Source organism: Lutra lutra, chromosome 18 (genome assembly GCF_902655055.1).
Source record: "Lutra lutra chromosome 18, mLutLut1.2, whole genome shotgun sequence".
Taxonomy (NCBI): Eukaryota; Metazoa; Chordata; class Mammalia; order Carnivora; family Mustelidae; genus Lutra; species Lutra lutra.
In genome coordinates this window covers 33,234,296-33,261,601 of record NC_062295.1, presented here as the reverse complement: position 1 = coordinate 33,261,601, position 27,306 = coordinate 33,234,296, and the positions used below count along the sequence as shown (strand labels likewise).

Sequence of the window (27,306 nt, the reverse complement as noted above, 5' to 3'; positions counted from 1 at the left end):
GAGCAGAGAGCCCGACACGGGGATCCACCACAGGACTCTGAGATCATGACCTGAGCCAAAGGCAGACACTTAATTGACTGAGCCACCCGGGTGCCCCAGTACCTCATACATTCCCACGGCCAAATAATATTCTGTTGTATGGCTATGCCACATTTTATTTATCCATTTGCCAGCTGATGGATATTTGGGTGGTTTTTATTTTTTTTTTTGATTGGAGTATAGTTGACATACAAAGTTCCATTAGTTTCAGGTGTACCACACAGTGATTCTGTAAGTCTGTATGATAACGTTATACATTACGCCGCGCTCACCGTAAGCGTAGTGATCATCACTCACCATGTAATGCTGTCACGGACCCACTGACTGTATTCCCTGTGCTGTACCTTTCATCCCTGTGACTTCCTCACTTCCCAGCTGGAAAGCCTGTACCTCACTCCCTTTCATCCATTCCACATGTCCCCCCACCCCTCTGCCAGCTCCCAGTTCTCTGTATTTATGGCTTTGTTTCTGTTCTTTTGTTCATTTTCTTTTGTTCATTTGTTTTGTTTATTAAATTCCACGTATAAGTAAAATTCTATCATTGCTTGTATTTGCTTGTCCGATATTTCACTTAGCATGATACTCTCTAGGTCCATCCATGTTGTCACAGATCTCTTTAATAGAAGTAGAGTAAGGGGGCGCCTGGGTGGCTCAGTGGGTTAAAGCCTCTGCCATCAACTCGGGTCATGATCCCAGGGTCCTGGGATCGAGCCCCACATTGGGCTCCATGCTCAGTGGGGGTCTGCTTCTCCCTCTCCCTCTGCCTGCTGCTCTGCATGCTTGTACTCTATCTCTCTGTCGAATAAATAAAATCTTTTAAAAAAATAAAATAAAAGTGGAGTAAGATTCTGTTGTATGTGTATACCGTATACCATATGTGTATACTGTATACTTTTACCCATTCACCTATCAGTGGTCACTTAGGTTGCTTCCGTAAGGTTGTTTCTATGTTTTGGCTGCTATATATAATGCTGCTCTGGACATTCATGTACAAATTTTTCTGAGTACATGTTTTTAATTCTCTTGAGATGTACCCAGGAGTGAAATATTTGGGTCATATGGTCCTTCTATGTTTAATGTTTTGAGAAAGTACTAAACTGTTTTCTAAAGTACTTGCCTCATTTAAAGTCCCTGCAGCAATGTATGAGGGTCCTGGTTTCTCCACATTCTTGACGACACTGGTTATTGTCTTTCTTCTTTTTCCCATCTCCTAGTGGTTATGAGGTAGTATCTCATTGCCTAAATTTGCATTTCCCTCATAAGTAATGTTGAGCGTCTTTTCATGTGCTTGTTGACCATCTGTATCTTTTTTTAAGAAATGTCTATTGAAATCCTTTTGCTCATTTTTATTTATTTTTTTATTGTGTTAGGTTAGTCACTGTACCGTATATCTTTTTTTTTTTTTTTTAAATTTTATTTATTTATTTGACAGAGAGAGAGATCACAAGTAGGTGGAGAGGCAGGCAGAGAGAGAGAGAGGAAGAGAGAGAGGGTCAGAGGGAGAAGCAGGCTCCCCGCTGAGCAGAGAGCCCGATGTGGGGCTCGATCCCAGGACCCTGGGATCATGACCTGAGTTGAAGGCAGAGGCTTTAACCCACTGAGCCACCCAGGCGCCCCATCATTAGTTTTTGATGTAGTGTTCCATGATTCATTGTTTGCATATAACACTCAGTGCTCCATGCAATCTGTGCCCTCCTTAATACCCATCACCAGGCTCACCCATCTCCCCATCCCCCTCCCTTCTAAAACTCTGTTTGTTTCCCAGGGTCCATAGTCTCTCATGGTTTGTCTCCCCCTCTGATTTCTCCCACTTCATCTTTCCCTTCTCCTAACGTTCTCTGTGTTATTCCTAATGTTCCACGAATAAGTGAAACCATATGATAATTGACTTCCTCTGTTTGACTTATTTCACTCAGCATAATCTCCTCCAGTCCCATCCAAGTTGATGCAAAAGCTGGGTATTCATCTTTTGTGATGGCTGAGTAGTAGTCTATTGTGTTTATGGACCACATTTTCTTTATCCATTCATCTGTTGAAGGGCATCTCAGCTCTTCCCACATTTTGGCTCTTGTGGCCATTGCTGCTATGAACTTTGGGGTACAGATAGCCCTTCTTTTCACTACATCTGTATCTGGGGTAAATACCTTGTAGTGCAATTGTTGGGTCATAGGGTAGCTCTATTTTTAATTTTTTGAGGAACCTCGATACGGTTTTCCAAAGTGACTGCACCAACTTGCATTTCGACCAACAGTGTAAGAGGGTTGCCCTTTCTCCACAACTTCTCCAACATTTGTTGCCTTGTCGATTTTTGCCATTCTAACTGGTGTAAGGTGGTATCTCAATGTGGTTTTGGTTTGAATTTCCCTAATGGCCAATGATGTTCACTTTTTCATGTGTCTGTTAGCCATTTGTATGTCTTCTTTGGAAAAGTGTCTGCTCATGTCTTCTGCCCATTTCTTGACTTGACTGTTTTTTGGGTGTTGAGTTTGAGTTTTTTATAGATCTTGGTTATCAGCCCTTAGTAGTGTCATTGGCGAATATCTTCTCCCATTCTGTGGGTTGCTTTTTTGTTTTGTTGACTGTTTCCTTTGCTGTGCAGAAGCTTTTGATCTTGATGAAGTCCCAAAAGTTCATTTTCACTTTTGTTTCCTTTGTCTTTGGAGACATATCTTGAAAGAAGTTGCTGTGGCCGATGTCGAAGAGGTCACGGCCTATGTTCTCCTCTAGGATTCTGATGGGTTCCTGTCTCACACTGAGGTCTTTCATCCATTTCGAGTTTATCTTTGTGTATGGTATAAAAGAATGGTTTAGTTTCATTCTTCTATATTTAGCTGTTCAATTTTCCCAGCACCGTGTATTGAAGAGACTCTCTTTTTTCCATTCGATATTTTTTCCCTGCTTTGTCAAAGATTTCTGTTCTGTCAAAGACTCTGTTCCACTGGTCTATGTGTCTGTTTTTGTGCCAGTACCATGCATGCTGTCTCAGTGATCACAGCTTTGTAGTAAAGCATGAAGTCAGGCAACGTGATGTCCCCAGCTTTGCCTTTTTTTTTTTTTCCCCTCTCAACATTTTCTTGGCAATTCAGGGTCTTTTCTGGTCCCATACAAATTTTAGGATTGATTGTTCCAGCATTTTGAGAAATGCCATTGGTATTTTGATTGGGATGGTGTTGAAAGTATACATTGCTCGGGGCAGCATAGTTGTTTTAACAATGTTTATTCTTCCAATCCATGAGCATGGAATATTTTCCCATCTTTTTGTGTCTTCAGTTTCTTTCATGAGTGTTTTGTAGTTCCTATGCGATGGAACCTGGACGGGATTGCCCAATGTAAGAACCAAATGGCACTCGGAGATCTTGGAGGAAAGGAGGTTTATTTAATGCTGGCGGGCTCAGAGGAGAGTGATCTCTGAAGGTCTGAGCCCTGAGCACAAACAAAGGGGGTAGTTTATAAACTTGTACTTCTGTATCTGTGGCACTTTTGTGCCCTGGGCAGGTGAGGCAGGAGAGAAAACCCAGAATGGCCCTGGGGCCAGGGGGATTCCCCTGTTGGATTGGTCAGGCACCTTAGAACGCAGATATCCCTTATCATTCCCCGCTTTGATGCCCCTTTAAACCCCTAGGTTAGAGGGAATCATCTTTGTTTTCCAAGGGGCGGTGGTGAGTGAGAAGTAAGTGGAGTCTGATCTTGGCAATTCGAGCAGTGATAAGCCTAATAAAGGCGTTAAATATGCAAGGACGGAAGGCTCCTGTTAGGGGGAGCACAAGAGGGGGGCAAATCAAGGGAGCCACTCTCAGAGGGAATCCCACCAAGTCTGCTGGAGTGCTTCCCACCGGTGAGTTCCTAGGTCCTGGGACTGGGTCAGGGTTTCTTGGGCTACTCCCAATCATTAGCATAGGAACGACACTCCTCCTGTAAGGAGAGGCAGAGTCCCCCTTGCACAGCCATGAGCAAGCTGAGCCCATGCCTGTTATGCAGGACACTGAGGCCAGCGAATCGAGTTGGCACTACAGGGCCAGGGCTGACTAAGGGCAGAAAAATCCGCCGTGAGTTGTTGAGCTAGCCCCGGATACGGAACCTGTGACATTCCAGCACTGGTGGCACCGAGGACAGCTCCTGACGCGGCCAGCAGGCTCACGAGCAGGGGAATGGTGGCGGGGGAGCATCAGGGGCCGCTAGGAGGTCTCCATGTAAGCGGAGCGTTGCACCCGGGGGGGGGGGGGGGGGGGGGGGGGACGAACGACTGAAAGATCGGGTAAGAGACTGACGTGTGTATGACTGACTGTGCGGGGGGACGCGGGTGTATACACCTTGATCACAAGCCAGGAATTGTGTCGTTAGGCGCACAGACCCGACTGGGGCCTGTGACAGGAGAGGAAGAGTTTCCACACAGTGGTACCGGGGCCAGAAAGGGATACTATGAGGTTCCTGGTGCCGAGGTGGGAGGTAACACAGTGAATTGGTTGAGGATGACACCCAGGTACTGGGCGGGACTGGGCTTTGTACAGATCCGGCAGTCAGACGCTAGGGGTGGATTTGAGTGGTTAACCGCTTGGTAGGAGGCGTTAATCATACCTAACAGTTGTGCTACAGATGTTTGCTGTGTGTGGATGGGGGACCCAGGGATATGCCAGGGCGAGTTATTTTTTGTCTCACTCTGGGGTTTGACTTCAAGGCTCGGGGTGAACATGGACTTAATTATCAAGAAGATGGTGGCCCATTAAGTGGAGGTCAGCCTTTGGTGTCTGTCCCGGGAGGAGGGAGTCAGTGGGGGCACTTGCACAGGATTGAGGGGGATAAGCTGGAAAGTCCATTTGCCGGTAACAGTGATACGAGCGTCTGCCCCCCTCCTCCCGCCAGGCTGGGCAAGCTAAATGGAGGAGGAACAACACACCAGGTAGCAGAAGAGCAGGACTGACTGGGGTCAGGGAAACCATAGTGACATGCAGTTAGGAGTAGACAGCAGAGGGCTGATAAAAGTGGGGTCCATGACCTTAGAGGGAGCCATTGTGGCTAGCCCGACAGCAGGTATAGCCTATGGACAAGTAAGTGCAGTAATACACCCTAGGATCACCCGGTAAACAACAATAGCAAGTCTCTGGGAGAAAGTCCAGTCAGAATGGGAAACATTATAGAGTCCGACTCCGAGATGAAGGGTATCACGCTGATGAGAGCTAGGGACCGCGGCGAGCAGGTGTGTCCATCAGTTGGTGGGGTCTTGCCGAAGACGAAGCTGGGGCAAGTCTGTGGGGTTTGGCAGGACTTTCCACTGGTGTGGCTCCTCGTCCAGGCGATGGGCTCTTTTTACTCTGGAGTGGTGGACCCATGAGTGACATCTGAGACCGTAAGGGCAGTAGGGGTGGTGAGAAGAACAGAGTGAGGCCCTGTGGTTTGAAGGGTTCCTTTTCCAGTCTTTGACCCAGACTGAGTCTCCTGCCTGGAATGAGTGTACCCAGGACCCTAAAGAGATTGGGGCCCTTTCAATGGTGTATCTTTGTAATTTATTTAGGGGTGGCCCCCAGGGCCTGAAGTTGTCTGTTTTTTTATCCCCAACCTGATATAAGTTTCCTGGGGGAAGCCGTCCATACACTAATTTGAAAGGGGAGAAACCTTGCATCCCGGGTGTGCAGCAGGCACACAGGAGGGCCAGGGGTAGCAGATCTGGCCGTGGGAGGTTAGTCTCCTGACAGAACTTTGCTACAGTTCCGTTGAGGTTGCGATTCATTTGCTTTACTTTCTCTGAGCTTTGGGGCCGGTGGGAAGTGCGGAGTCTCCAGGTGACGCTGAGAGATTTGGTTAAGACCTGTACAGTGTCTGCTGCAAGCGCGGGTTCGTCGTCACTGTGGATGGTGGCAGGCCGAACTGGGGCACGATCTCCCGCCACAGGACTCTGGCTGTTTCTCGGCTTCCTTCCGTCCTGGTTGGGACGGCTTCGGCCACCCAAGAGGACGCACACACCATCACTCGTTGATATAGGAACCTGCGCAGCCGCACGGCTGTGAAGTCTATTTCTGGGTCTTCCAAAGGGGTTACTCCCCTCCTCTGGACGCCTGGCGGGCGCCGCGGTGCAGGCCGAGCATTATTTTTAGCACATGTCGTGCACTGCTTGCTGGTGGCTCGGCACAGGGCCGGCGGCTGGCTGGTGTCGTCGTGCTTCTGGAGGACGGCCTGCAATGCGGGTTCTTTTTTAGATGGGTGAGTTGGTGGTACTTCTTGACCAGATGCCCTCCGGTTGCTGTTGGAATGAAGACGCGCCCATCTGGCATCACCCATCATCCCTTTTTAGTCAGGGCAGCCTCCGAGTTTGCGCGGACGAGCCTGGCAAAAGGGCTGTTGTACCGCCCGCGCCCCGCGGCCCCAGGGACAGTCAGCTGCTCTTTTGTTGAAAGGGGCCACTGGCGAGGTGACAGCAGAGTGCTCGGCCCCAGTATCAACCCTAAAAGTCACTGGTTGACCCCCCATTTCTATTCTGACCATGGGCTCATGGGGGCCAAGGAGGAGAGAGCTCGGTCCTCCTTAGTCTGAGTGTTTCTGCCAGGCCTATGAGGTCATCCTCTTGGAGTTTTTTGGTAGTGGCTGGGCTTTTGAGCCTTCCCCCGGCTGGGACATTCATTTTTTCAATGTCCCTTTTCCCTGCAGTAGGCACATTGATCCTTTGCTAAGGGGATTCTGGGTCTCCTCCCTGTCGGTGGTCAGGGTCTCCCCGTTTTTGTGTCGTCCTTTTTCCTCAGGGCAATGGTGAGACTGACTTTTATTTTGGCTTCCCTTTCGGCTGTGACCTCCCTGTTCATGTAGACGTTATTGGCGACCTCTGTTAGCAGGGTGATGTCTGTCCCAGTGAAACCCTCTAGTTTTTGAAGTTTTCTTTTGTCTGGGGTGGCCCGAGCCACGAAGGCATCTGTTGGCTTTCCTGTGCCTCGGGGTCAAACGGAGGGTCTATTTCTTAGCTCCTGCCCGGAGGAAGGCTTCCTGGCATCGGTGGATGCGGGCCTGTCCCTCGTCTGTGGTGAAGTCCCATGGGGGGCGCTCCTTGGGTGCAGCTGTGTTAGCCCAAGCCGTGGGGTCCGGGACTCCCGCCGGCGTGTGCTCTCTAGGTACCGCTCTGCTCCTCTGGTTGTCGTCGTCCTCTTCTCTGTGTGGAACAGGGTGCGGAGTAACCGTTGGCAGCCTTCCCGGGTTGGCTGATGAGTCACGAAGAGGGATTCCATGAGGCCTGCCGCAGCCTGTGGTTTCTCAGAGTGGGATGTGGTGTTATGTTTCCAGTTAAGGAGGTGGGCGGTGGAGAAAGCCTCGTAAGACATCCAGGTTGGACTGTCCCGTCTTCACTGTGCCTCTCGGGTCCTTGCATCTCTCATACTGGCGTTTGGAGAGCACCTGTGCCCGGCCTAGGGCGCGGCCTGGCTGCTGGTCCTGGAGAAAGTAGATCCTTTGGGCCTGGGGCACCGGGGAGACTGATGGTGGTGGAGTGTCTGGAACCGTGGGGGGACCAGTTGTAGACGGCCTTGGGGGTGTGTACAGAGCGGGCAGGATCGGGTCATCCTTAGGATCTCCGGCTAGGATCTGTGGAGGCTGGGGCTTCTGTCAGTCTTCTCTGGGCCGCTTGGATGAGGCAATTAAGACCCTGTCCCGTCCCTGCCTATTTTAAGTGAGTCGCACCCAAGTGGGGGAGGGTCTGGGCAATTCCTAGGCAGGAGACAGTGTACAGAAACTGGTCAGGGTGTCCTGGTTCTCCTGTTAACAATTCGCCACAGCCACCAAACCATTGGGACATCCAGTGTCCCTTCCGAAGGCCATCGGACATCAAACGTGGGCCTAACTCACATCGTGTTCTTAACTGGCCAGGATGTGTCTTAACTTCTTAGTCTCCTGAAAACCCCTTCTCGAAATTTTTGATCACGGTCTCGAGGACCATAGGTTTACTCTGCCCCGATCCTGTAGTGATGTTCCTGTGTGTGATGGCGCAGAGACAAAGGATGGGTGCCCTTCCAGAGGAGAGACCAACCAGATGCACGCCTGTGTGCCCTCCCGGAGGAGACTTGGGTGCCTCTTAGCCATAGCAAGTCTGTATAAACCCCGGACTGGCACCCCGAAGGGCCCGCCCTAGACTCTGTGAGGTCACCACAGAAACAGGCTGGGACACACTCAGGCTCCGCAGCCTCAAGACCGTGGAGCCGTGGAGGTTCCCGTCCTGTGGGTCCTCCCTGCTGGGAGGCCCTGACCTGGAGAATTCCTTTCAGAAATCCCTCTCTGTCCCCCCTTTCAGGAAGTTCCTGACCTGAGGGACCCACCCTCCCCACCCCGCCTCCCCACTCCCCCCAGGAGTCCCTATCTGTGAGACTTATAAGAGGTCTCTGGGCAGTGATCAGGCTCCCCTTCCACCCTAAGGGGAGGGCCTGTCTGGTCCTGGGACCCCAGGCCTTACCGTAATCCGACACTGGGACCCGGTCCTCACCTGCCAAGTCTCCCTGAGTGTGGCAGGAACAGCAGGCCTGGTCCGAGGCAACCGGGTGGGAGACTGACAAAAAGTAGGCAGGGTGCGCCTTCTCTGTTACAAACCCGGTTCTGTCACCGCCCCGCCATTGCCCCCAAACCAGTGGCCACGTTGGGCCAGCGTGTTTGGGTTTCCTGGTCAGGGAACCTGGGCTGGGTTGCCTGACGGAAGAACCAAGCGGCACTCGGAGATCTTGGAGGACAGGAGGTTTATTTAACACCACAGGCTCAGTGATCTCCAAAGATCTGAGCTCAAACAAAGGTCTTGAGCACAAAGGGGGTAGTTTATATACTTTTATTTTTGTATATGTGGCACTTTTTTGTGCCTGCTGCCCGCTCTGCAGGAGGGAAACCCCGGAATGGGACGGGGACCAGGACTGGGATTCCCCGACTGGATTGGTCACAGCCACCTTAGAACACAGATTTCCCTTATCACCTAGAGTACAGGTCCTTTACCTCTTCGGTTAGGTTTATTCCAAGGTATCTTAACGGGTTTTGGTGCTATTGTAAATGGAATTGACTCTCTAATTTCTCTTACTGCAGTTTCATTGTTAGCGTATAAGAAGGCAGCTGATTTCTGTGCATTGATTTTGTATCCTGTCCTATTGCTGTATGAGTTCTGATGATTTAGGGGTGGAGACTTTGGGGTTTTCCACATAGAGTATCGTGTTATCTGTGGAGAGAGAGTTGGACGACTTCTTTGCCAATCCGAATACCTTTTATTTCTTTTTGCTTTCTGATTGCTGTTGCTAGAGCTTCCAGTACTATGTTGAACAACAGTGGCAAGCGTGGGCATCCTCGTCGTGTTCCTCATCTCAGTGGGAAGGCAGTCAGCTTTTCCCCACTGAGAATGGTATTCGCTGCAGGTTTTTCTTTTGCTTATTTTTAAGTCGGGTTGTCTTTTTGTTGAGTTGTCAGCGTTCTTTATATACTCCAGGTACAAGTCCCATATCAGATATATGGTAGGCAAAAATTCTCTCCCACTTTGAGGGTTGGTTTTCATTTCCTTGAAGGAAAAAGAAAAGTTCCTAATTTTGAAGAAATCCCAATTATTTAGTTTCTCTTTTGTTATTTGGGCTTTAGTGTCATAGCTTGAAAAATCATTGCCTAATCTAAGATCATGAAGATTTTACACCTGTGTTTTCTTCTAAAAGTTTTCTAGTCTTAGCTCCTAGACTTCGGTCAGTCATCCATTCTGAGTAAGTTTTTGTATATGATGTGAGGTAGAGTGTTACTATTTTTTATGTCTTGGGTGTACCACTTGAAAATATTTTTATATCACCGGGAAACTCCTTTGATGGGTGAACTAATATGTCGTTAAGGACCTAGTCTGTGCATGATACTGTGTTAGGTGTTTCAGACGCTGGGAAGGATCCTCAAGCAGCCGTTTAATAGAGAAAATGCATTTATAGAAAATATAAGTTATGAATAGTCACCTGTGAACGGTAACTTCCAAAGGGTTTTGAGAATGGACAGATGCGCTATAGAATTGAGGGAAGGAACGTATCCCTTTGAGTTTAGTTGATTTGAAGCTGATGAAGGCTTCACCAGGAAGATGAAATTGAAGCTGGAGCTTGAGAAACGGGTGAGACTTACGTGAGCTGCACAGAGGAAGGAGCAGCCGAGCAGCTCGCGGGCGGCCCAAGCAGGACACGGGAGGCATGTGCCAGCCGAGCACGCAGGTGTATCGATCGGTTTGCCTAAAACAGCGCGTTCGTAGAGGTAGGAGAAAACGGAAAAGACGGGTTCCGTTGTTCATGCAACAGATCCCGACTGAGCGCTGTGTGCTAGGCATAGGGCAGTGCACAAAAAGATAAATCTCTCCTTTAGAGGAGTGGCGGGTTGTGCCGTGTGCTGTGGTAGGAGGCAGGAAGGGGGTGAGCAGACAGCGGGGAGGCAGGAGCCGCAGTGTCCTCCTGAGACTAGGCATGTGCCTGGCATGTTCTGAGCACAGCCAAGCAGGCCAGACGGCGAACAGAGAGTATGTGCGATATCAGACCAAAGAGACTGGAGGAGCCCGGAGCACAGGAGGCCGAGTAAAGACGCTGGCTTTTACCCAGCAGTGAAATGGGAAAACGGAGTGTTTGAGCAGAGAAGTGACAGGACCTGCCTTCTGTTTTTAAAGGATCCTGCTGGCTGCTGTGTTGAGAGATTGGCCGTAGCTGGGCAAGGGCAGAAGCCCCAGCAAGGAAGCCGCGGACTGGGTAGACTGGGGGGCGTGGTGGAGGTGGGGAGAAGTGGCCGGATCCTGAATACAGTTCTGAGGAATCACGGATGGGATGTCCTGACAGACCGGATGTGGGATCTGAGACAGGAGTGGAGGGTGGACTTGGCCGGTAGAAAGGATTTTGACCCAACAACTGGTACTGAGGGCACGGCTGCTGACGGAGATGGGGAAAGTGGGGCCTGAGCAGACCAGGACCCGAGTACGAGCGTGTCGTTGCCGGTGAAGATGCTGGGCAGACAGCTGGGCACAGGAGTCTGGTGCTCAGGGGAGAGGCACTGCCACCTGAGATAAATCTGGAAGCTGACGTTTAAAAATGTGAACCTGCCCATGTGGTTAAGGAAGCCGGTGCTGATGGAGCACGGGGGAGGCCGAAGGGCTGAGCCCGTGGGCATCGCACCACGACGAGGCTGGGGAGAGGAGGAAGGTCTGCCTGGTCCTCCCTGGGGAGGCAGAGTCATGCGTGTGGCTTAATTTTGTGTTCAATTTGGCTTTTTTTTTTTTTTTTTTTTTTTTTAAGGATTTATTTTCTGAGATAAACTTGGATTCTTCCTCCTCTTCTGCCTTCTCGGGTCTCTGCAGGAGAGATTAACGCCGTGAGCCCCGGGGGCTCTTCTTCAGATCAGCACTGGCCGGCAAGGCAGTCATCTCATTGTTCCTGGCTTTTAGAAAATCTAGTGTCCCATTTTTCTGTTCTTGCTAAGCCCTCCTGCTTCCGTCCTCGTGGCTCTGGTCTCCAAATTCTACAGCTATTTTAAGCCTTTTTTTGTTGTTTTTGTTTTTGTTTTCCTTGAGCAAGTCCTAGATACCATGTTGTAAGCCTTTTTAGTATGCAGGGTTACACTCCTTTTCAGTCCTAACATAACCAGGCCATAGAGGTTTTCCATTCTCTTCTTTCTTAACTTTCACAAACCAGACCTTGGGCAGGTCTTGAAAACGTAGGAAGCCGTCTTGTGGCCATACCTGGTCTGCAGTGAATACGCGCACCTGTTTCTTTTTTTTAAAGATTTTATTTATTTATTTGACAGACAGAGATCACAAGGAGGCAGAGAGACAGGCAGAGAGAGAGGGAGAAGCAGGCTCCCCGCTGAGCAGAGAGCCCGACTCGGGGCTCGATCCCAGGACCCTGGGATCATGACCTGAGCTGAAGGCAGAGGCTTAACCTACTGAGCCACCCAGGCGCCCCCCCCCCACCTTTTCTTTTTTTAAAAGACGCACACCTGTTTCTCGGCAGGCCCCTCCAGGCAGCAGAGGGAGGATGTCCGTCCGTCCCAGGAAGAGAGCCTACAGCTGACCAGCATCCCCCCCTCACCCACCCTCACCTCCACAGCCGTGAAGAGGGGGCAGCCTCTGAGGGGGTTGGGAGAGGCAGAGGAAGAAGGCAGCTCAGAACTGGAGCTTACCCAAGGGTGAGGGCCGAGGGCAGCAGCATCTGGGCATCTGGTCTCGGTGTCTGGCTGCCTCCGCGCTGCCATTTCTGTTCTCTCCATCCTCCCGAGGCACTCCGTCCTCTGGGTCCGTCCCTCTGCCTTTCCCATTGTCCCATTTCCCATTGTCTTTGAGATTTTCTTTCTCCCTACACGCTTTTCTCCCTTGTAACATCCCCCCCGCCCCCTTCTTATCCCCATCCCTGATCCTACTTCATTCCCAACAGCCAGCCCCTCTCAGGTAACCAGAGGTCAAGGTTCTCGAGTCCACGGCGTCTCCGGACTCTGCTCCACCCTCCAGGTCCTGGTTTGGGCACCCGGCTGACCCGGTGAGCCTCATCACGTTCCGTCCCCCCTTCGCATTTGGCGGTCACTGCGAGGGGTTCTCCCCTAACCACTGCTGCTGTGCCCATGCTTTTTGGACATGTTTGGATCACAGACCCCTTCCTTCCGGATAGTGTGTGCCCCCGGCATGCGGCACTGACAGGAGGAGAGCTGCTCCGGCACAAGCAGCAGGGGGACCCGGAGCCCTTTCCCTGCACGCCCACCCCTGCTGCCCGCCCCCCTCCCCCGGGGTGCCTCCCAGAGACCCTCCGGGCTCCTGTGTGAACAGCAGCGTGAAACCCCCCGCTCTTCGCTGCTGTCCTCAGACTCAGCCTGATGGAAGAGGACGAGGACGAGCTGGAAGTCCACAACGAGCTCAGCGAAGAATGGCAAGACGCAGACAAGGTGAGTGGGCCCGGCCTCCCTTCTCCTTCGAGAACTGGAGGCCGCCGTGACAGAGAAGCCGGAACGTCTTTCCTCTGCTGTCCTGACGCTGCCCTTTTTCTGAAAGCTGCTCAGGATTTTTTTTTTTTTTTTTTTTTTTTTTTTTAAAGAATCACAGAGTAAAGGAGGGAGATTTGTAAGTTGCTTTGTACTCTGCTTGGACTTTTATTAAAGAAGGGAGGGAAAACCAATTAAAAATACCAAAAAGGACTCAAATAACACTCACCCCGCCCTTAATCTCCGTATAAGTATTTGCCTCTAAGAGGTGAAAGGAGCCCTAGAGCTAGAGATGGCGCGGCGGGCGGTTCGGCCCCGCAGCAGCACAAGGAAGCTGTGAGGTGATGGGAGTCCCCGGCTCCACCACCTTGTCAAGTTAGCGTCTCTCTTTTTTTTTTTTTTTAAGATTTTATTTATTTTTTGGCAGAGAGGGAACACAAGCAGGGAGAGTGGGAGAGGGAGAAGCAGGCTCCCCACTGAGCAGGGAGCCCCACATGACAGGGGCTTCATGCCCAGGTCCCTGGGATCATGGCCTGAGCTGAAGGCAGCCGCTTAGCGACCGAGCCACCCAGGCACCCCAAGTTAGCTTCTCTTAACTCCTTGGCCTCTGCATCTTTCAAAGGGAGCTTGTGAACTGAAGAAGATTCTGGGTCTGCTGCTGTTACTCTCCTCCCTTCTTTCTGGAGGGAAAAAAAAGGGGGGGCAGAATAGAATAGTTCAGGGGAATGGAGGGTTTTGTACTCAGAAGGGAAAAAGCAATGATGTCTTCAAACAGAGACTAGAGAGTAAAGCCTCTATTAAAATGGTCTTTCCTGGGGCACCTGGCTGGCTCAGTGGGTTAAGCCTCTGCCTTCAGCCCAGGTCATGATCCCAGGATCCTGGGATCGAGTCCTGCATCGGGCTCTCTGCTCAGCAGGGAGCCTGCTTCCTCCTCTCTCCCTGCCTGCTTCTCTGCCTCCTTGTAATCTCTGTCAAATATATAAATAAAATCTTTTTTTTTTTTAAATGGCCTTTCCAGGACGCCTGGGTGGCTCAGTTGGTTAAGCCACTGCCTTCGGCTCAGGTCATGATCCCAGGGTCCTGGGATCGAGTCCCACATCGGGCTCCTTGCTCGGTGGGGAGCCTGCTTCTCTCTCTGTCTCTGCCTGCCTCTCTGCCTACTTGTGTTCTCTCTCTCTCTCTCTCTCTGACAAATAAATAAAATCTTAAAAAAAAATTAAATTTAAAAAAATAAAAATGACCTTTCCTAAAGATCCCTCAGGGAAAATGCCAGTTTGGGGTTCCAAACTGAACAAATTTAAGGGACTCAGTTGGCAAACCAGGAGAGGCGGCACCGTGGGGTCTGAACCTCCTGCCCATAGTCCCCTTCTCCCATGCCACACCCCCCCCCGCCCCCGCCAGCGGGTGCAGGGACCCACCGTGGTTATTGTTTGCGGTGGGACGTGGGATGGAAGGGCCCGTCTGACTTGCACCCCCTCCCCCTAGCACTCCTCCCCCAGCGAGCACGGGCTGGACCTCTTAGATTCCACAGAGCTGAACCTTGAGGTGAGTGTCCCCACATAGGCTGCGGAAGGCAGGTTATGAGGCGCCGTGTGTCTTTGGGAGGTGCTGGCGGCTAACCCGTGTGCCAGGGCAGTAGGTGGCAAGAGAGGCCACAGGCGGTGGCCTGCTCTCTGCTCTTCTAGGAAGCTTCGGAGTAGCTGTGGGGGGAGGGTAGGAGGAGAACTAGAATGGTCACCTCTTTGCCCTTTGGGCTGTTTTGTCTCTGTTTTCAACTTTCCCGTTACAGGATTTCTGACAGGATCCTGGGCCCCTCCCCACCTCCACTCCCCACCTCACCTTGGAAAAGGCAAGCGGGAGAACACAGCAGAAGGAACCGTTACTTCCAGGCCCCACCCCTGTCCTTGGGAAGGAGAGGTGGGCTGCACCTTCCTAACCTAACCCTTTCCTCTGGTGACGCTGGCATAGAGAAGCCTTGGGCCCCCTGTCCTTCCTAACGCTCCCTGGCTCTGTCCCTGGGTTGAGGACGGGGCCTTTTCCTGCTGTGTCTGGAGGGGGTGGGGCTTTACCTCAGTCCTGGAGAGGCACTGCCTCCCTGTGCTGCGTGGAAAGAGCCCAGTCGTTTTCTGTATCTTGGGAACAGCTTTCCCAGCCGCCTTTGTGCCTCAGCAACTAGCTCAATAAACACGTTTCAAGCAGCTGGTTCCCGGGGTGTGGCTTGAGATTGTTAAACTGATCACATCCGGTTCTTTGCTGGTGTCTTAAGCGGCTCTGCCTCGCTGCCCCGTGGCCTGGTGTACAGACGGATGGACGCTGGCCCTGCACGGGCCCCCAGGTGCCTTCATGCACCGGCTCAAGGATGCTTAGTAACCGGGACACATGGTGAGGCAGAGGCACTAGGAAGACTCTGGCTGCCTCGCAGCGGTTTCCTGGTGAGGACAGCGCACACCGAGGAGGGTGGGCAGAACCCGATCGGCTGAAGGCGGCCTCTCTCACCTACACCGAGAACAGGCCGTACACCCAGGGAAATTGATGACTTCAGCCCTAAGACACCTATTATAACTTGAAATTGTGTAGAATCTGTGTCTGAGTTAGAAGGAAACTTAGAAAAGGGCCTCTAGATGTCCAACCCCCAAACGCAAGACGTCGACGCTGTCTTCTCCCTTGGCCTTGTCTGCCTCAGCCAGTTCCTCGCCAAGTCCTGTCAAGTCATTCTGCAAAACCTCATCCGTCACTCTCTCCGCTCATTGCCACCATCGCTCTCGCTCAGGCCACCTCTGGAAACTGCCTCCTTAAAACTCCTGTTCTTGTTCCAGAAGAGCACAGCACCTCCGCTTTCTCTTTGCCCCGACGGGCACTCAGATACATGCAGACACTCTCGTCTCTTTCTACTTTGACTGTTTAAGCCTTTCAGCCTCCATTTAGAGATGATTTCCATTTCTTTACCGTCCTGGGCATCTGCTTTAACCTCAGGTCGTCCCCATGGTCTCCCAGGCTGGATACAGCCAGTCGGGGCTGTATCCAAAAGGAACTGTGGGCTGTGCAAAAGGAACCCTGACTTTCTGTGATCTGGTCGCTCAGCCAAGCCTGTTTCTTCCTCCTCCTCCTCCCTTCCTCCCCAGCACCGTCTCCCCCAGACAGACGCCGAAGCTGGGTTTAAGAGTCTGTTTGGAGGGGGCGCCTGGGTGGCTCAGTGGGTTAAGCCGCTGCCTTCGGCTCAGGTCATGATCCCAGGTCCTGGGTTCGAGCCCCGCATCGGGCTTTCTGCTCAGCAGGGAGCCTGCTTCCTCCTCTCTCTCTGCCTGCCTCTCTGCCTACTTGTGATTTCTCTCTGTCGAATAAATAAATAAAATCTTTAAAAAAAAAAAAAAAGTCTGTTTGGAAAGGCAGCTGACCCGTTCACAGAGCTTTAATCTGTGTTCAGGGGGAACAGGTCCAGGGAGAGGAGCCCTTCCTATGGGATCTGCGAACAGAGGGGAAAACTAAGGTGAGGATATGGAGGTCACTAAGGATCCAGGAGGAGAAAGATTCCCAAGTTATTTAAATACCAGCCAAGCTGAGGTTACTTCCGAGATGGAGAGAGAAACTCGGCAGCTTGGTAAACGTGGTCTTTCTGCACCCAGATAGTGCAGGGGGGTGAACTGAGCCTCAGTCTTAAAGGCAAGTTCCGCATCACGCTCCCAAACTGTTTGACACTCTTAACTGAGGGTCTAGGTCCTCTCTCCTGGAATATGAGCTCTGCGATGGCTTGATTGATAGCACGTGGTGGAACGACGCTCTGCCAGTCCCTGAACCCGGAATTAAACCAGCAGCTTCCAACGTCCTGTTTCTTGACACTCTGGGAGCCCAGTCACATTGTGAGACAGTCCCAAGCAGCCACATGGAAAGACCATGGTTGGGGAGCCAGCCAGCAGCCCTCGCTGAAGTCCCCGCGTACGTCCATATCGACAACCAGACGTGCTTCGCGTGTGAACCAGACTGTGACGCCCAGGTTCTGAGTCATCCAGCTAAGGCCCAGGCCTCATCGTTTCTGTGCCTCTTCCAAATTCCTGACCCAGAGTCTGAGCACTATAAAATGTTCACGCTAGACGTGGGGCAGTTCGTGATGTAGCACTAGTAACTAAAACAGAACCTTGGTATCCTAAGACTCCGGAAGTTTGGGCAGGTCCGCCAGGTGAAAGAATTATATAAACATTTACCAGTAGTTTGTTTTTTAAAAGATTTTATTTGACAGACACAGTGAGAGCAGCAACACCAGCAGTGGGAGAGGGAGAAGCAGGCTTTCCACTGAGCAGGGAGCCCGATGTGGGTTTCGATCCCAGGACCCTGAGATCATGACCTGAGCTGAAGGCAGAGGCTTAACCCACTGAGCCATCCAGATGCCCCAGTTTGTTATACACATTAAAAATGTAACGGCTGCGGTGCCCGAGCGGCTCAGTCGGTTAAGTGTCAACTCTAGATTTCAGCTCAGGTCATGAGCTTAGGGTTGGGAGACCTAGCCTTGAGTTGGACTTCGTGCAGAGCGTGGAGCTTAAGATTCTCCCCCTCCCTCTGCCCTGCCCTCCACCCACCTCCCCACCTCGTACTTGCTCTTTCAAAAAAAAAAAAAATGGGTGAGTTAATGAAATAAATGTTTTGAGATATTAGTACAAAATACCTTTCTGCTCTTAAAAAAAAAAAAAAAAAGCAAATAGGGCACCTGGGTGGCTCAGTGGGTTAAGCCGCTGCCTTCGGCTCAGGTCATGATCTCAGGGTCCTGGGATCGAGTCCCGCATCGGGCTCTCTACTCAGCAGGGAGCCTGCTTCCCTCTCTCTCTCTGCCTGCCTCTCTACTTGTGATCTCTGTCAAGTAAAATCTTAAAAAAAAAAAAAAAAAAACATTTTTAAATCACGGTCTAACGTTTTTGCAGGTTCTTATCGAAAGTTCAGTTTATTTTGGTAATTATTTTTTGTGGTCTACATAACTGGGAGGGGTACCTCTCAAAACCGTGTAAAAATCCACATGGAACAGGTGCTCCTTTGGCTGCGTTTACTTTTTTTAAATAGATGAGCTAAAACCCACTGAAATTTTTCCCTTGGAAGACTTACAAACAGGTCAAAAATGATTTCCAAATACAGCGGCCGTGCATTTAGAGGGGGACGTGCGTGGTTCAGGACCACGAACACCGCGGCGGCACCTCAGGGCACAGGCACTGTGGTCCATCGTCAGCTCCAGGTTTGCGTGTCTCACTTCGGACCCGGGTCTGGTCCGACGTGAGCATTCAGATCCCGGCGAGCGCATCGGAGTCCCTGAGTGCTCCCGGAAGGTCACTTCGCTGTGTTCGTTAAAAGTGAGCAGCAGGAATCGGTCTGTCCTGCAGGACAGCAGGGCCTATTTTGGGCACCAGTGGAGACACCCCCCGCCCCCCCAAAACCCACAGCTCGGCGGGATGACGCGCTGGTAAACCTCTTGCCGACAGAGGCGGGGCGTCCGCCGAGCAGCAGCCCTGAGTGGCCAGGCGCAAGCCAAGGGGGAACCGGAGCTGAAGGCAGCTTGGGTAAGAGAGGTGGAGGCCGCTGCACAGGCTGACCTCACCTGGGTTGACAGGTGACACCAAGCAGTGCTTTTCAGGGGACTGCTGTGCCTTGCCTGGTAGCTTACTGTTTTTTGTAATAGCCCCCCCCCTTTTTTTTAAGTTTGGAGAAAGCAAGCACATGTATGTAGCATGCACATAAACACACACACACAAACACACACACACGAGCTTGGGGGGTGGGGAGCAGACCCCCAGCTGAGCAGGGAGCCTGATGTCAGGACCCTGGCGTCATGACCTTAGCCGAAGGCAGACGCTTAACCCACTGAGCCACCCAGGTGCCCCGAATAATAGCTTTTAATTATTTTAAATATTGTTCAATTAAGACTTTTTTCTTATTAATCTTTGTTGAGACCAGGAGCTCTGCCAGAAGGTGAGGTGGTGGTATTCTCCCCTAAATCATAAAGCAAAGAGATTTTTTTCAGATTGCGGAGAAAAGTCTTGGGTTAACAGGTAAGTCATCCTGCGTTTTGAATTCCAGAAAGCACTGCCTGGGGATGTTGGAGGCTGAAAGGAGAGTCTGTTCTGGGATGGCAGGAGAGGATAAGGGAGGCGGGATTGGGGAAGGTTTATTTTCTCAGGAGACATTTTGAAGTCTTCCTTGACCTCTGTAGGTCCTTGCCTGGGGCAGGGCGGCACACAAGGTCTGGAAAGGACCCACAAAAGTCTTTCTTGAGCAGAGATTCCCTGTGAGCCGTGGGTATGGAGCTGGCCTGGCCCGAGATACAGGCCCCTAAGGGTAGGGGTCAGCCGGGAGCGGAGCCCAGAGGAGGGGTGACCCACCGGCGGAAGCCTGGGACACCAGAGAAGACCTCTGGGCGGCCGAGGAGCCCTGAATCCTGGGGAACCTGAAGGAGCATAGATCTGCTTGACCGCGGTAGCTGAGAGCCGGCCAAGGGGCTGAGTGGGGGAGCAGCGGCGGGAGGATGAGAGCATCTGTTTGCGGAGAAGCAGCGCGTCGGGGATGGGGCAAGCCCGGCCGTGGATCTGAGCACAGCTTCTCACGGATGGGGCAGAGGACCGCTCGATTTTGATCAAAACCTTGTCATTTAACATTTTTAAATGTGGGAGAGGCCGTTGGGCACAGTTTTAACAGTGTGAGTCCTGGGGCTAAAACTTTTGTCCAATCCTGGCTTCACTGTGTACCAGCTTTGCACCCGGGGCAAGTCACTTCCTCAGGAGGTCACGGCGAGTGTGGCGCTGCTCTGCGGGACCTGCTCAGAGCAACCCTAGCACGTGGTGCACCCCCCAGTGCTACGCTCATGGTTCCCTTGATAGGGGCACACAAATGGCCTTTTCACAACATTTAAAATATTTGTGAGGGGCACCTGGGTGGCTCAGTGGGTTAAAGCCTCTGCCTTCGGCTCGGGTCATGATCTCAGGGTCCTGGGATCGAGCCCCGTATCGGGCTCTTCGCTCAGCGGGGAGCCTGCTTCCTCCTCTCTCTCTGCTTGTCTCTCTGCCTACTTGTGATCTCTGTCTGTGAAATAAATAAAACCTTTAAAAAAAATAAAATATTTGTGAGAAGGATCAGTTAACGAGTCTCACTCTGCAAACTCAGGTGGGGAGGATCTCCTAGGATGACAGTCACCAAGGGTGCCTGGCTGGCTGCGTCCCTGGAGCGCGCGACTCCGGATCTCGGGGTTGTGAGCAAGAGCGCCACGTGGGGCATGCAGGTTACTTAAAAATAAGATGTTAAAAAAGAAAAAAAAACCTGGTCTGCAGCATTCCCGGAGGGCTGGAGCCAGCCTGGGAGGCAGAGTGTAACCCGAGGGAGGGTCTGCGGCTTCACGAGGCGAGGCGGCTCCTCCCGAGCTTGCAGAACTAGGAAACTGCGGCAACAGTCCACACCGCGGGCCTAATTCCGGAGGCTGATCGCGGCGGTTATTACCGCGGCGGGACGGGAGCGGTGTATGGCTGCAGGGAAAAAGCCCGAGCCGCCCGCGGCCATTATCAGACCCATGTCCTCGGACGTGTGCCTTTGGGTCCAAAAGGGAACAGACCCAGCAACGCAGGCCCGATGATAACGGGCTTCTGGTGGCAACTTTAATGACCCATGTCTCTGGAGCTCAAAATTCTGGAAACTATTCAGGAATAGCCAAGAGAGTTTTGAGGAAGGACAAGGGTCATCACATCAAAACAAAAGCTTCTACTCGGGCCCCTGCGGAAGTGAAACAGAACTTAGCAGATGCAGCGACAGGTTAGGAAAGAGGATCCAGAAGTAGGTCATTTGTAAGCATTTATGGTCAAGGTGGCCCTTCAGAACAGCGGCCCCTCTACCCGAAAGGTCACCCTGTCTTACACCATCCCCAGATTAAATTCTTTAGGGGCTCAAAGGAAGCCCTTCATAGAGTTTGGGATAAAAGCAAAACACAGAATGTTATTTTTATAATTTGGTCTTCTTGGGTCATGCACAAAATCCAGAAATGTTCAAATACGGACAGTCTGAACCTCATGAGAAAATGGGGAGGGGAATGGGAAGGAGTGGGAAAGTAAAGGAACTTTGATGTTTTCTATTCTGTTGTTTTAAATCGTCTACAGTGAGAATTTACTGAAGGGACAGTGTGGGTTACAAGACAAATGGAAGATGTGGGTGAGTAGTTGTGCCACTGCCTTTTTTGTCCCACCCACCAAGCAGTGCTCTGCCCTCCTGTGCTTGGGCTCTCAAAGACCGCCGTCCCCCCAGGGCTTAGCGTCAGCCCAGCAGAATGTCCCCAGGCAGCCACCGCCCAGGGCCCACCGCCGGTCAGTGGCTGTTCAAGAAGGAAATGTTCACTCGGGACGGCTTCCTGGAGGTGGTGGGATTTGGGCCTTGCAACGTGCGGAGGATTTCAACAGGTGGGAGGAGGGCTTCCAGGCAGGGGAGGCCGAGGTTGCGAACGTCCCTGAGCTCTGCATCGGCCTGAGCGAGCTGGGCTCCCACCCTGTAAGGGCAACAGCAGTGGAGGAAGTGGCGCGAGCGGGTCTGGGTCAGGTTTGGAGATTGGTCCATGGGATCCAAGTGAAGGTTACCGGGTTGACAGGGTGTTCATTGGGCCGGAGCAGTGAAGGGATTGACCTGGAGGCCCGGCTTCCCTGGGTTTTCAGTCGTGGGTGGGAGGACCGTCTGCCCAAGGGACGGATTTGGGGAGACGGGATTGAATGCACTGGAACGGGCACGTGGGCAAGTGTGGCCTCACAGGACCGTGGTTCTGGGGCCGGGCCACGTCTCGGTTCTGACCACACCTTGGCCCAAAAAAGTCCTCAGCACAGGCCCTTGGCTCTAACCCTGGTTCACCAAACTCCTCTCACCCCGCGTTCAAGCTTGGCACAGGCCAGGCCAAGAGGCAAAGCGTTCCGCTCGCGGCAGCATCCCGGCTCGTTTCTGTTCTATGAACTTAGAGAAGGGAGCGCGGTTCAGAGCGATGCTTTGTGGACAGAGACGGCTTGAGTCAGGGAAGCGACAGGAGGAGCGGGACAAAGCCGAGGTGGTCAGAGGGGAAGCCCTTGCGGTTTCAGGACAGGCTGGAGATGAAAGCAGAGCCCCAGGGGACTGTGCCTCCGGCCCAAGGCTGGAAGCCCCTTGCCCTCCACTGCCAGAGGCGGGGGGCTGCAGAGGGGGGCAGAGGGCAGTTTGGGGTACGTTTGTGGCGGGCATCCAAGAGGGGACACTAGGTGGGCAGCTGGGCATGATGAAGCTGCGGGTGGGAAGGAGGCCTGAGCTAGAGTCAGCAGAGGCGGCGAGCTGCAGGCGCTCACCTTCCCACCCCTGCCGGCTCCCCACAAACTCCTGCACACGCCCCCACCCCTTAGCTGGGAGGAGGGGACCAGAAGCTTCTTCCTAAGGAGAGACCAGGGACCCCTGGTTCTTCCCTCTCCCGCCCCTCGTGCTTCCAGCGCCTGCGGAGACACAGCACTGGGGAAGGACCCTGAGCCCCGGCTCCGCTCACGTGCAGCACAGTTGCTGGTACGGGGAGGACCTTGTCGCCGTGGCTTTGTCACGCAAGGAAGGGGGTCCACTGCCCTGTGTTGGCCAAGCGGAGGCAGACAGAAGAGGAAGTGGGGCGGGGTGTGGCCGCTCACACATGAAAACTTCCTGCGATGAGAACGGAAGCCCAGGTGCTGTCCCCGCCGCGACAGCTCCCAGAGCGGGGGCCAGAGGGAAGCCATGGACCGGGCCCGGGCCCCAGTCCTGCTGTCGGTGCTGCTGACGTTCTGCATCACTGCTGGTGAGTTGGGGGCAAGGAGAGAAGCGGAAGACGTGGCGGTAGGGGGGAGGCCTGGCCCTGGGGCCCTGCTATGTCTGTATCCCGCAGGGACTCCCGAGGTGTGGGTGCAGGTTCAGATGGAGGCTGCTGCGTCCCCGTCCTTCAGCGTCCGCTGCGGATTCCTGGGCTCTGGCTCCATCTCCCTGGTGACCGTGAGCTCGGGGGGGCCTGATGGTGCCGGAGGGACTAGGCTGGCTGTTTTGCATCCAGAATTCGGCATCCAGCAGTGGTCCCCGGCCCGCCGGGCCCATTGGGAGACCAAAACCAGCATCTCCCTCGCTGTGGAAGAAGGGTCTGAGGGGAGAAGCCCCGGTGCTAACACCACCTTCTGCTGCAAGTTTGTTTCCTTTCCTGAGGGCTCCCAGGAGGCCTGCGGGAGCCTCTTCCTCCGCACAGACCAAGGTGGGGTCGAGGAGAGGGGCCGGGGGGCCGGAGAGGGACGCCAGGGCTGCAGCCAGCCGTCTGGTATGCCTCTTTGTCTATACCCAGGGCTCCCTGCCCCGACGCCAGCTCCCATGCTGCGGGCTGACCTGGCCGGGATCTTTGGGGTGTCGGGGGTCCTCCTCTTTGGCTGTGTCTACCTCCTCCACCTCCTGCATCGGCAGAGGCACTGGTGAGACCCAACCCCTCTCGGGCCCCGTCTAAACCCCGCGGCGGCAGGCCAGCCCCCTGCTCCGCCGCTAACCCCTCACTCTGCCAGGTCTGTCAGCAAGGCCCAGCCGCCCCTCACCAGTCCCCAGCCACAGGCGCGAGCAAGGGTGAGGACTGGGGAGCAGAGGAGGCCGCAGCCGGGGGAGGGCAGGTCCTGGGAGGCAGAGCCTGACTTGGGCCTCCTTCCTGGCATCCCCGCAGGCGGCCGGTCAAGCCCCCCTGGTCTCCCTGCGCGCGCCCTGCACCGCCGTCACCGCCAGCCGCTACTGCCCGGCCGCTCTGGACCTGGTGCTCCCACGCCAGCTGCTGGCCCGCTGGGCGCCCCTGCCCGCCTCGACTCGCAGCAGCTTCGTCTCCATGGAGAACGGACTTTATGCTCAGGCCGGAGAGAGGCCTTTCCAAGCTGGCCCCAACCTCGTCCCTTTCCCTGACTCTCTGGGGCACAGGGCCGCGGAGGGGCATTTAGGAGTTCGATGAGAGGGACCCCAAGCCCGCTTGGGCCTCCTCTCCTCTCCGACCTCTGGGACCCCCTTCTGGGGTCTGTGTCCCGGGGGCGTATCGTCTTTGCACATCTGGTTTTAGTCTCAGGCCTGCAGAAGTGTCTCCACACGCGCCCGGCCCAGGCCCCCGTGCTGCGGATGTGGTCAGCGCGTGTGCACGTGTGGGTACGTGTGGGCACGTGTGTATCTATGTGAGGTGACAAAATCCCATCCCAGGTCGTTTCCTGTTTTCAAGTCCCCAGCCCTCACAGGTGATGAGGATAACTAAGTAAAAAAAAAAAGTGGTTTCTGACTGGGGCCTCGACTGGACCTTTTCTTGTTTGAGGGGTGGAGAAGTTAGAGACGGTTTTGACCCCTGGGGGCAGGGGCCAGGTGTGACTTCGATGGCAACAGGGCCTCAGGATGTGAGCTCTCACCTGCCCACCGCCACCCCCTCCCCGGCCGGGGTGTTCCTGGCCAGGGGGGAGTCCTGGCCCTGCAGACCTTGTGAGGGACACCGGGGGCTGAGGGCGGGAGGATCCCTACTCAAATCTGGCCACATGCTAGAGCAATAAGGGCTCCTGGGTCTTCAACCCGGGAAGAGCAGCCCTGTGGCACCCTGGCTCTCTGAGTCCGGCTCTCTGAGATGGTCCGTGGACGGGGTCCTGACGCCTGCCTCCCACAGAATTCACGGGTGGGCGACTCCCCTCGTGTCTGCCCACAGTAGCTTCCTCCGGCTTCTGTTACTGGGGCACCAGCACTATTCTGCGCGGGTTGTTTGGGGGGGGGTGGGTAGAGGCCCGGTCAACACAGGGACTGCGCACACCCCCCTGTGCCTCATCGCACCTTCGCCCCAGGAGAATGTGGGGACAGCGGTGCAAGCGGCAAGCCCCCATGGGAACGTGGCAGATTCCGGGGCGGGGGTGCAGAATGGTCCTGGAGCCAGGCTCAGCGCGCACCCTCAACCACGATGACCACTAGCATGGGGGAGGGGACACCGGTCACTCCATGCCTTTTTGGTTCTGCTTGTGGGACATCCCGGGCAGTGCCACCTGCCAAGCCAGGAAGCACCCCTTCTGCCTGGCTGAGGAAGGGGCTGCCCGGAGCCTGGGCCCACACAGAACCTTTCAGGAAACCCAGCTCACCCTTCCAGGCTGTGCTAATGTGGCCTTCCCAAGACCCAGCACCTCCAGGCCAGCACCACCAGGGCTAGCAGCTCTACCCGCACTGGGGAGAGGGTGGGCCCGGCTTCCTCTGCCTCTCAGAAGTGCTCAGCACCGGCCTAATCAGCTCGGTGGCCCCTGCAGACCTGGGGGCTCAAGAGAGAGGTGGGGGGTTGCGGAGCTCCCTGGGGAGGGTCAGGGAGACGTAAGGCAGGGAGTAGATCAGGGCCCAGTTGCCATAGGACCGTGTCAGGACCAGGGACAGGGCTGGGGGCACAGTGGGGCTCGCAGGGTCTTGCAGGGCCTTGGGGGGCTCCCCGGGAACCCTCGCTTCTCTAGGAGGGGAATGTTTGTAAGACAAAGGAGGGAGCGCTGGCGGATCCCTGGCCTGAACCCGACTCCACCCCCTGGCCCCCTGCCCACCTTGGGGTCAGGGAGTGCTCCCCCGGACGTGAGCTGGTCTCCCACAAGCTCAGAGCCACTGCCAGCCTGGCCCCTGCAGTACGTGAAACCGGGGAGCCAGAAGGGTCCACGCCGGCCTGCCCCGCACTGGCCAGCCGCTCGCCCCAGAACTGGCAGTGGCACGGAGGGCCCAGCCAGGCGAGCGGAGTTGCAGCCCCGCAGCCACCCTTCGTGATCACAGTCTGCTCTGCTCACTCCACACATGTGACAGTTGAGGCCCGAGAGAGAGACGACCCGCTCGCTGTGGAGGGGCCCGGCCGCGCAGAGAACCGTGAACAGTTTCCAGGGTCCCTCTGCAGCGGATACCAGACCCTCCCGAGGGAACAGCATCTTCGCAGTCTGTCCGGAGCAGGCGTCTGGGGGGGGGGTGGTGGGGAGGAGGATAGAGCGACCCCCACCCCTCCGTACCGGGTCCCCCAGCACTGCAGCTGGCCCAACCCACCACCCCGGACACCAGCTGGCTCCTCCCCGAGTGGCCCTCAGGATGGCCCCGCCCCAGGGCTACCTCTGCCCTTGTCCGCCCCACCCCAAAGCGGTGTGTGACCTCAGGATATGTGGTAACAACTTTCTTTCAAACATGGCCCATCAGTTTATACCCGAAGGGTCAAGGTTTTACTGGACGGTAGAGAATCACCTTATCTTAACGACAGCGAGCCCTCGGAGTCCGGGAAACCTTGCTTCCAAATTCCTTAGAGACCTACGCTATCTCCAGCCCCCGCTGAGGAAGAAGTTGCCAGTCGGTCACTCACAATCCCGAGGGCACCTCTCTCTGCCCACAGGTCCTGTCCCAGGGCTATAATGAAAACTTTTTTGCACCAAAAACATCGCCAATTCTTTCTTGACCGTTCGCCTGGCAGCCGCACATCACCAGTGCCCCTACCCTCTGTGCGGCCCACTGTCCACACAGACCGTCCCCGCCGCACTCGGCTCTGCACCCTCAGCAACCCCCTTTCTAGACTGACCCCTGGCCTGGGGAGCCAAGGTGCCTGGCCGATACCTCCCTTCTAGGGACCAGTGGGAAGAGTCAAGCGCCCAGAAGGCGTGCTGGGACCTGGACACCAGCCGCCAGGAAGACTTGAACGCTTGCGGGGTTCGCTGCAGGGCCCTAAACGACATGGCCTCACCCCAGCCGAGTTGGGGTGTCCATCCTGCTCATGCTGACTTCCACGGTGCCTGGTGGGGGCCTGGGACCTTGAGAGCAGAAACAGGGCTGAGGCGCATCTGAGGACTCAGCCAGCGGGACAGGTGAAGGCCCTGGCCTGTTTTCTGGACCTCTCCCAGGCACTATGGGAGAGTAACTCCTCAATGAGAAGCCGCAGGCTGTGATCCCGCTCCCAGCACAGGGACACACGAATGCACAGGGCACTAGGTGTGCTGGGCCAGCCAAGGGCAGTGGGAGGTTCTCCAACTTCAGGTTCTGGGCAAACCCTGCTAAGGGGGACTAGTGACATCTGGAGTGTCCACAACAGGGCCCTCAAACCTGCGAAATGAATCTGAAATCTGGGCTGTTTGGAGAAAAAGTAAACAGACAACATTACAAATATTAAAAAGATCAGAGTGGTGTGAAAAGGCGTGATGGGGCCTCTGAGTCCGTGACACTTAAAATAGAACCTAAAGCTGCGTGGGAGCTCTTTAGGTTCCATGCAGAGACCACGCCACGCAGGCTAGGAAAGATGTGTCCCACAGCCCGGGTTAAAAGAAGCCTGGCCCGGCCAGGGCCCCAAGCAGGTCAGTGCATCTGAAACAGGGCAAGGGAGGGAGTAGGCAAAGTGCCTGGAAGGAGTGT

General features: G+C 54.2%; 3 protein-coding genes and 1 long non-coding RNA gene across 10 annotated transcripts in view; 3 read left to right on the top strand and 1 right to left on the bottom strand.

Moving 5' to 3' along the window:
- The window catches only part of STAG3 (stromal antigen 3), a 39,316-nt gene extending 24,173 nt beyond the window's left edge, over positions 1 to 15,143 (top strand). The window contains exons 30-34 of one of the 4 annotated variants that reach the window (XM_047713034.1): positions 11,988 to 12,162; positions 12,408 to 12,509; positions 12,831 to 12,909; positions 14,431 to 14,490; positions 14,735 to 15,143. In XM_047713034.1, the coding sequence (XP_047568990.1) occupies positions 11,988 to 12,162; positions 12,408 to 12,509; positions 12,831 to 12,909; positions 14,431 to 14,490; positions 14,735 to 14,743 (425 nt within the window). In that variant the 3' untranslated portion in view covers positions 14,744 to 15,143. Of the gene's footprint in view, positions 1 to 11,987; positions 12,163 to 12,407; positions 12,510 to 12,830; positions 12,910 to 14,355; positions 14,491 to 14,734 lie in introns of those variants that run through there. The other 3 variants (XM_047713031.1, XM_047713033.1, XM_047713032.1) reach the window with 3 other exon arrangements.
- On the bottom strand, positions 777 to 21,809 carry LOC125090405 (uncharacterized). The gene is made up of 3 exons (XR_007124324.1): positions 21,652 to 21,809; positions 2,160 to 2,164; positions 777 to 787 (listed from the first exon to the last, which is right to left on the bottom strand). It is a non-coding gene; the product is annotated as an uncharacterized LOC125090405 (long non-coding RNA).
- A 773-nt stretch (positions 21,810 to 22,582) lies between these two features.
- On the top strand, positions 22,583 to 24,212 carry PVRIG (PVR related immunoglobulin domain containing). 4 transcript variants are annotated; one of them, XM_047713046.1, is made up of 5 exons: positions 22,583 to 22,726; positions 22,814 to 23,167; positions 23,255 to 23,378; positions 23,466 to 23,523; positions 23,618 to 24,205. In XM_047713046.1, the coding sequence occupies exons 1-5, from the start codon at positions 22,666 to 22,668 to the stop codon at positions 23,891 to 23,893; spliced, it is 873 nt and encodes a 290-aa protein (XP_047569002.1). In that variant the 5' UTR covers positions 22,583 to 22,665; the 3' UTR covers positions 23,894 to 24,205. The 4 variants fall into 4 exon arrangements, with proteins under 4 accessions (XP_047569002.1, XP_047569001.1, XP_047568999.1 ...); XM_047713045.1 differs by having other exon boundaries at positions 22,814 to 23,378; positions 23,466 to 23,511; positions 23,618 to 24,212; XM_047713043.1 differs by having other exon boundaries at positions 22,583 to 23,167; positions 23,618 to 24,209.
- Positions 24,213 to 24,383: 171 nt separating this feature from the next.
- LOC125090403 (proline-rich protein 2-like) lies at positions 24,384 to 26,426 on the top strand. Its single transcript, XM_047713047.1, has 3 exons — positions 24,384 to 25,024; positions 25,378 to 25,509; positions 25,542 to 26,426. Exons 1-3 carry the CDS (start codon positions 24,866 to 24,868, stop codon positions 26,061 to 26,063), a joined length of 813 nt encoding a protein of 270 aa, XP_047569003.1. The 5' UTR covers positions 24,384 to 24,865; the 3' UTR covers positions 26,064 to 26,426.
- Positions 26,427 to 27,306: the final 880 nt, after the last annotated feature.